Genomic DNA, 9,429 nt, shown 5'->3' with positions numbered 1-9,429 from the left:
AGTGCCGAGCTTGTACACAGAAACTAATAACCATGCACACTGAATTAACTTTGACTGAGGCACCGGATGCGCCGCTCGAAGCCGTGACACGGCACACCAGACACTCTCTGTAGCACGGCAGAGACATGAAGCGTCCCGAATCGTCGCGCCACGCATTTTTGAATTCTATACATAGGTTTCTGCAGTGGTCCGCGGCGCCCAGCCGTCGACTTGAGTGTACCCTGATAGAAACCTATGTTTAGAATTCTAAAACGCATGCTAGTTAAGATCACAGGGAGCTTCTGGGATCACGAGAAATGCAAACGACTGAAGTATAAGGTAGACTTAATGAGAAGTACACATGTCAAACCTGCCTAAAGATACAACCAATAATTCCGATTAGAGCGATAATGTGGAGAATATTGATCTTGTGTTGAGCCCAATGAGCCTTGCATCTAAAAATAGAGCTAGGGTGTTCCTTTAGTGATATCGCTTCGACTCACGATGAAAATGGCGGATGTGAATCAACAAACTGAGGATATGATGACGCGCCTGTCAATCAATATTGGTGGGCGGGGGGACCGCACTCCTACGTCAGGTAGCGGTCGATATGAAAACAGCTCCAATTGGTCCACCGTTTTTTATGTTGTTAAATTGAAAAAAAAGCACTGGGTGTGCTTATATCACCCCAATATGACAGTCTATACACCATACATGCACATATGTCTGTCTAAACAGCTTGAAAAGTAGATTTTTTAACATAGGTGCTCTTTAATGTGTGCGTTCATGATTTCAGGAGGCTGGCTTTGGACGGCAGTGGAGGGATTGTGTTTCAAACATTTTATGCTAACCAGTTAGCATTTTGTCAGATCACCCACTGCACCTTTAATAGGTGACCACGGAGCACAAAATCAGTCAGATTTTTGCATTACATGAAAGCTCAATAAATAAGCATTGCAGTGATGTGCGATTTGTTAGGACAGGAATATTTTTGGGTGAGATGAAGGTCGCTGGTTCGAGCCCTGGCTGGACCAGTTGGCATTTCTGTGTGGAGTTTTCATGTTCTCCCCGTGTTCGCTTTGGTTTCCTCCGGGTGCTCCCGTTTCCCCCACAAATCCAAAGACATGTGGTATGGGTGAATTGGGTAAGCTAAATTGGCTGTAGTGCATGTGTGTGAATGCAGGAGTGTATGGGTGTTTCCCAGTGTTGGGTTGCAGCAGGAAGGGCATCCGCTGAGTAAAACATATGCTGGATAAGTTGGCGGTTCATTCCGCTGTGGTGACGCCTGATTAATAAATTGACTAAGCCGAAAAGAAAATGAATGAATGAACATGCTCTTTGCTTAACATTCTCAGTTTTGGCATTTAAAAAATGTATAATTTTGACTCATACAAGGTATTTTTGTTTATTGCAACATAATTGTTTTTGTGGTCAAGGGTCACATGCTTCCTTTTTCTCAACCATATCAAATGATAAATGTAAAATAATGTTTAAAAGAAAAACCACGAAAACAATTCCTTATTTCCAATGTTTATAAACATTTATTCTCACAGTTTAGTCTGCTTCAGCTCCCCCCAAACCATCATCAGTCATGAGACTTGCATAGTTTTATCCAAGCTGAACGTCTCTTTCACAATTAACCGACTTGCTAAGACATGATCTAGTCCTGTGCATATTTGCAACGGAACAGAAAACAAAACCGATGAAGCATGAAGTCACACACACAGAAGAGAGAGAGAGAGAACCACATTCCTCATAGTTTAAACAGGAAGTCGGGCTCCTTATGTCAGCCAGTAAATGTTTATTTATATTTACCACTGTGTTTCTAATGGATAAATAAACATGTATTTTCCGGTCTTCATAAATGTTTTACTTTCCATAAATAAAAAATAATAAATAAGTTTACTCTGCGCATAAATATATAGATAGTTCAAATCAAAATTATTAGCCCACTGCTCTCTTTGCAAATATTTCCAAGAGCTGTTTAAAGGACATTTGTGCAACCCAGGCTCATTCTGAAAACGTAGTCCTATGGATGTTTCTGAAGACCGCGGAATACGTCCTGGTACATATTTTTGCAGTTTTTGTTTTAGCAAATCCGCGAGAGGCCGCTGTGTGCGTTTTTTCATATCTCAAATTTCTCTCGTGAGTGCCGTTCACACCCAATGTTCTCGCGTGAACCCACCAGAGGCCGCTGTCGACTCACTGTCTGTCTAACTGACTGACTGGCCGACTGACCAATCGACTGACCCACCCTCCTCCTTCCCTAAACACAACCAATTTTATCGATTGACCCAAACACCCACTTCCCTAAACCCAACCAACGATTTACAAAAGCCGTCCAGGGGTGTGTTTCCCAAGTTCCGCCGTTACAAACATAGTTCATTGATTTTACGTTTCCCAAATTCATCGTTCAAACGAACGTTCGCAACCTGCGTCGCAAACTTGTGCACTTGCAACTACACCTCTGGAGCTGTAGTTAGAAACAAAGTTCCTGGCTGTGTTCTAGATGTTTTCTTCATCTACATGTTTACAATTGCGCTCCCTTCCCAGTGCACTTTAAAAACATTGATGCCATTTTGAGCTCAGCCTCATGACGAAAGCTATAGGTGATCTATTATTTAAAAGCGGAATTTACGTTACGTCTCCAAAGCTTCTGAAAACAAAAAAACATATCACACGTTAATGCTTTTAATATATAGTAGGTTATTTATTATCTGTACTTTATATGACATGGGGCTGTTGGTTAGAACATTTCTGCAGTGGCTTGCATGTGTCAAATTGACTTTTCAAAAAAATAAATAAACAATATCCTACTTAATAATAATAATCATAATCCTTAATATTATCAATATTATTATTAAAGTAGGATTTTTTTTCATTTGCTAATAAATAATAAACAGTACATTTCATTTCTTAATAAATCGCCTCATTATTTATTTATTTATATGATTTATATATGACATTAGAATATGTGTTAGCTTTTGTAAGTGATTTTATGTTTTAAAATAGAATATGTAATATTCTCAATAATATTTGTAAAGGAAACACAGGCTCTATATTTTCCATTTACATATATTTTAATTAATATGGAAAGCGTGGGTATGTTTTAGCAAAACTAATATTGGATTTTATTTTAAATGCATGTTTGTGTAAAACAATAGAATTTGCACAAAGAAATTATGGGGTTCTTCTCTAGAGACGTTGTTACTCCACCCCGTTTAGAGCATCATTATGGGCATTATGGATCTGCGACAGAGAAACTACGGATGTTTGGAAACACTCATTACTACATCGTTCTTTTCCCAAACGATTCATCGTACTGTGATAGCTCAGCTGCGAGTTACGTCGTTATTTGGGAAATGCACCCCAGAAAAAGAAAAGCTCTCATCTGATTTTTACCACGTTTTTGGATTTTTCCACATTCTCACCCTGTTTTTCACTTGTTCATTTTATTTTTTGGATTCTGTTTTTGTTTTACCTGATTTCTGTAACCACTCTTCCGACTTGAACCCCATCGTCATGGTCAACTCCTCTTTGCATCTCAAATCCGCTGACCTACATGACGAGCTAACTGGACAAACTGGTTGTAGCAGGAAAGCCCTCCATACGGAGGTAAGCGGTCAGCTGGTAAGCCCTCGTTCGTTTAAAAAATGAAATGCAGCCATACGCACCTCCGGCTACATAATTCTCGGTCTCCAGAAACGCCCATGGGACTACGTTTTCAGAATGAGTCTGTGTTGGATTTGTTAATGCATCTTTAAATATGATAGTTTTAATAACTTATTTCTAATAACTAACTTATTAGTATGTCTTTGACATGGTGACAGAACAAAATATTTTTCTAGTGATTATTCAAGATACTATTATTCAGCTTAAAGTGCAATTTAAAGGCTTAATTAGGTTAATTGGGCAAGTTAGGGTAATTAGGCAAGTCATTGTATAACAATGGTTTGTTCTGTAGACAATCAGAAATGAAACATTGCTTAGGGCGCTAATAATATTGACCTTAAAATGGTTTAAAAATAATAAAAACTGCTTTTATTCTAGCCGAAATAAAACAAATAAGACTTTCTCCAGAAGAAAAAATATTATCAGACATACTGTGAAAATTTCCTTGCCCTGTTAAACATCATTTGGGAAATATTTGGAAAAAAATCACAGAAGAGCTAATCATTTTGACTTTATCTGTATACACACACACACACACACCACCCAGCTCTTTCATCCACAGGTTTAGACTCATCTCTTCAGGCTTTCAGTGACCTGGACTTTCAGCATCTTCTATTTCATTACAGGAGTGGGCAATCACTCTATAATCTCTCCCACAAACACAGAGAGCTTTTGGAGATCAGAAGCCGCTGCTTCCTGGAATTGCTCTGCAAATATCTATCAAATCCTCCTTGGTCTCCTCAGTCTGCAGGTGGACTTGAATGGTACAGGACGGGGTGAATGCTTTGCACCTTCTCCCTGATGGGTTTGGATTTTGCAGCTTTACAGATCTTGTCCCAGAGCAGACGGGGCACCGGGGGGCTGAGGATGATGAACACCCAGGGGTCAATGATGGGGTTAGCTGAGAGGAAGAGAAGGGGGATGGCAGTGTTTCTGTGACCCTCTCGGTGGTAGAGCGTGTTGTGGTAAACTTGAATCTACAAAGACAAGAATTCAGTATGTAAGTTGTGCATAAACAGTAAATCAAAACATGTGCATGTATCTAAAAACTGCTCAGTGTATGAGTAAAAAGTAATCCTTTTTTAAAGTACTAGAGTAGTGAGTGCACATGATTTTGCCAAGTACGTCAAGTATTGTCAAATATTTTTGTTGGAAAATGTAATCCATACCTAATCCCTACCCCTAAACCAGGGGTGCCCTTACTCGGTCCTGGAGGGCCGGTGTCCTGCATGTTTTAGTTCCAACCCCAGTTAAACTCACCTGAACCAGCTAATCAAGCTCTTTCTAGGTATACTAGAAACCTCCAGGCAGGTGTGTTGAGGAAAGTTGGAGCTAAACTGTGCAGGACACCGGCCCTCCAGGACCGAGTTTGGGCACCCCTGCCCTAAACCCAACCATAACTGTAAATTATTCCCAAAATCAGAGGGGAATAATAGTTATAGGATAACAATCATGTAGAAGTGCATAAACTGTAAGCCTAAACTGAACATAAACGATAAACACATTTCTTAATTCTGATTGGCTGATTGCCCCACCGAAAAAAACAGCTTAAACCAGCCTAGGCTGGTTGGCTGGTTTTAGCTGTTCAACCATTCTGGTTTTAGAGGGGTTTTGGCCACTTCCAGGCTGGTTTCCAGCCATTTCCAGCCTGGTCTTAGCTGGTCAGGCTGGGAGATGACCAGCTAAAACCAGCTTGACCAGCTTAGCCAAGCTGGGAGCCCAGCCAAAACCAGCTATGTCCAGCTTAAATCAGGATGGTCAAGCTAGTTTTAGCTGGTCATTTTCCAGCCTGACCAGCTAAGACCTAATAAGCCAACACAAAGCAGATTAATCTGTTTACATGAGGAGCAATATCTGTGCAACCTAAGGGGTCAAAAATCTAGCTGTGACGGTGTGCTAATGCACTATGAACCCTGACTAACAAGCTACGAGTGTCCAGCAGTGTCCAACGAATGCAACCAAGCACATGCAGCACTAATAAAACACATACAATTTGTGCATGTATTTGAAAACGTAACATTCTGTAGAGCGTTTTGTAGCACATGAGAGCAATCATGTGAAATTATTTGTTATATTTAACAAATAACGCACAAACACTCGCTAATATCTAACAAAAATAATGGCCAGTGTGTAACCCAACACAGAGGTATTTATTTACGACCCGGAAAAGAATGTGCTCGTTTCTTTCTGAACAGAGAAAGGCTCTTGCTCCTACAAAGCTCATCTGAACATGTATTCCTTCTTTTATACAGTCAGCTCTAATTCATACAATCATATATTCTCTCTATATGTTTCAAGTGTTTATTGACAGTCTGTTGCTTGTGTATTAATGTTCTATGTAGTTAAACTCTTGGAATTAATGCTTTAACACTACTACAGTTAAGCATGATAGCAGATAGGCCATGTCTTGTATCTATGCGGTGCTAATATGAACACTAGTCTGAAGTTAATATGAATCACAGATCCCAAAATGGATCGTAAATATGTGCAATGTTACTAGAAACAATGAAATATGGGTCACTATTGTGATTGTGACTAGCAAAGCAACAAGTTCAGTGTGCTAGTGACAAATTTAAGGATGTGAGTGTTTGAGTCAGTGCACTTGCATGTAATGGGAAGAGATAAAGAAATACAGCCTGAAAATGTTTTCATGCAAGGGATTCAGATCCTAAAATGTAAAGGGCACTGTATATGGCTTCTTGTATAAAGACGCAGATTGTACTGCAAAATAATAATAGGAAAGAATTGAAAAACATTATTGATCAAATATGTAGTTACTATAAGTTGTATTACATTTTTTTCCATTACAGTACTATTTATTAATTAGCAATTTATGTTAATGTAATTTTTTAATTCTTTTAATATTTAATTTATGATTTTATGTATTTATTTTAAACATATTTCACAGGAAATATGAATTTTAATCATATTTATCAGAATCAGAATCAGAAAGAGCTTTATTGCCAGGTATGTTCACACATACGAGGAATTTGTTTTCGTGACAGAGCTTCTACAGTGCAACAGGATAACAGAGACAGGACAAAAAACAGATAATAAATATAGATTTTTTTTAAAAATAGAAGTAAAATAGAGTGCAAATATACAAATTGACAAGTGTATGTACGTGTTTATTACTATATACATCGTTATATGTGCAGCTGTTATGTGCAAATTGGCATGTAAAGTGTGTTGTTCAATAAGTGTATATGTGTATAAAAGTGTATAGCAAGTAGTGATGTTGGTTTCGCAATTATTATCATCAAGTGTTCATGAGATGGATTGCCTGAGGGAAGAAACTGTTTCTGTGTCGGGCTGTTCTGGTGCGCAGTGCTCTGTAGCGTCGACCAGAAGGTAAAAGTTCAAAGAGGCAGTGTGCTGGGTGTGAGGGGTCCAGAGTGATTTTGGCAGCTCTTCTGCTCGCTCTGGATAAGTACAGTTCTTATTTGTTCTTATATGAATTTTAATCAATTTTAGTTCTTATATGAATTTTAGTTCTTATATGAATTGTAATCATATTTGAATCATATTTCGTATATTTCTTGTTTTCTTTTTTGTATAAATTATTTTAAACATTGCATTTGTTTCCATTTGATTGCTTGTTTTTATCGCATGTGTTTATCTCAGTAAATTTGTGCATTTTTTTAAATATTATTTTATTTTTATTAACTAAAATATGCATTTTTTTTGTAAATACGTTCAATTCTTATTTATCATATTTACTCCTATGTGGACTAATGCGAGCAGAACTTTTAATTGTTATTATTTCTCTATTTGTAGTGTGAAAATGAAAGTAGCACTGGATCACTAGTGAAAAGAGAATTAATTTTAGTGTGAACTTTCATTTAAATAAAAAACAATAAATAAATTGTACATCCATTTAAATAACATTGTGCAATAATAAATCATGCCTACAAACTTTTAGAAGAAGCTTAATAAACTGAGTGTGTAGTTTGGACAGTGTTTCCCCTGCTGAAAGGTAAAACAGAAATCAACAGAGGTTAATGTGGTCCCCACTACAAGTACTATTAGGAATATTTTCATGATCATGACAAATATTTTGAAACCAGTACATTTTAATGATTTCTAAAGTGTGTTTAGGGTCGTAATCCATTATGATTTATGATTTATTAGCATTTTTAACATGCTACCATCAATGGAAAGCAGAAACAATCTCAGTAGAGACCCAAAGGCACCATTAAAGTTTAAACCTAATATATAATTCCCATTATAACATTACAAATTTTATGATGCTTTCTATATAGTGTTGCTTTTCTATCTATCTATCTATCTATCTATCTATCTATCTATCTATCTATCTATCTATCTATCTATCTATCTATCTATCTATCTATCTATCTATCTATCTTCAGAGAGCATGAATGTTAAGGTCAAGTGAAAGTTCGAAAGAGACATGAGACAAGTCTGTAACTGTCTTACCACAAGAGGAAGAGAGCAAATGACGAATGCTATTGTCATGAACCCTAGCAGCACCAGATGTTCAACTTCCTTGGTGATGGAGCGGTGTCTCTTGTGTCCGCGCTGCCGCCGGACTGAGCTCCGGTGCGCCTTGAGCCTCCGGTACATGAGCGAAAGGTGATAAATGACGGACGCGTTGCACAAAACAGTACACACTATCATGAGCAGCAAACAAGAGGCGTAGACGATATTAAACGCCTTGTGTTCGCTCACAGACGGGTCCATATCAACGAAGCACCACGTTCCCGGACAGTACTGGACATACTTCCCAAACCCGAGGAAAGGTGAGGCGCAGAAGAGCGCGCACAGCAGGTAAATGAGCGCGATGGTGATGTACCCGCAGCGTTTACTCAAGAACTTCTCGTAAAAGAAAGGATGGCCGATGGAGAGCCAGCGCTCCACGGCCATGGACAGAAGAATGGCGAGGGTCACCACGCTGAAAAATGTCATCGCGTATCCAAAGTGTCCGCAGACCACCCGGTTTTCATTCATCCCGAGCATAGACGTGTTACTGAAGTACGCAGTCAAAACTAGAGGACTGACGGAGAAAGTTCCCACCAGATCCGTGATGACTAGAGATGCGACCAGGACGTGGAATAGAGATGCTGGTTGTTTCCTCCGCCGTATTTCCAAGAGGATTAAGGCGACCACATTCCCAAGGACACCGGTGAAAAACATGATCGCGGGTATCGTGGGAGATCCTCCAGAGACGCTGATCTGCTCGCGGCAACTGATGTTCTGTGACGCCATGAAAGTTACGTTATTGTCCACCCCTGGGTTAATTCTGCGCTGGTTGAAGAAGTAGATATGTGGGAAATTTCATGGTAGAGAAGAATTAGGATCCATACTTATAGTGAAGGCGAGCTTTTACGCACAGCCCATGACTTTGAAACGAAAGTGAGGTGGGGTTTCAGTTAAGCGCGCTCTGATGTCAACAGCTAATGACTCACTCCAGCTAACGTAGGTTTAGTCAAGTGGATTCAAAACATAAGCAATTGATTTAAAACGGTTTACTGAAGTACTTAATAATGCGTTCTCAGCTTGTATGACAACAATCTAAATGAAAATGAGCCCAAATAATACAATGGAAGTGAAATAAAGGTATTTATTAAAATGTTTTTGCAAAAATACTACATTACATAAGGAATACAATTTTAATACGATACATTAACCCGACATTTATGAACAGAACTTAAAATGTATGTATAAGCATTCATTGTTTTAACCAAATGAAGTTTATTAATACAAGCTCTATTTATATTTTGGTTTACCATCTGCATGGCGTCATGACGCCTCCCAGTG

The 9,429-nt window shown here is 38.6% G+C and overlaps 1 protein-coding gene across 1 annotated transcript; it reads right to left on the bottom strand.

Moving 5' to 3' along the window:
- Positions 1 to 1,468: 1,468 nt before the first annotated feature.
- On the bottom strand, positions 1,469 to 9,080 carry ptger2b (prostaglandin E receptor 2b (subtype EP2)). The gene is made up of 2 exons (XM_056445393.1): positions 8,089 to 9,080; positions 1,469 to 4,628 (listed from the first exon to the last, which is right to left on the bottom strand). The coding sequence occupies exons 1-2, from the start codon at positions 8,875 to 8,877 to the stop codon at positions 4,392 to 4,394; spliced, it is 1,026 nt and encodes a 341-aa protein (XP_056301368.1). The 5' UTR covers positions 8,878 to 9,080; the 3' UTR covers positions 1,469 to 4,391.
- Positions 9,081 to 9,429: the final 349 nt, after the last annotated feature.

Source organism: Danio aesculapii, chromosome 20 (assembly GCF_903798145.1).
Source record: "Danio aesculapii chromosome 20, fDanAes4.1, whole genome shotgun sequence".
Classification (NCBI taxonomy): Eukaryota; Metazoa; Chordata; class Actinopteri; order Cypriniformes; family Danionidae; genus Danio; species Danio aesculapii.
This window is presented reverse-complemented; position numbering and strand designations above follow the sequence as displayed.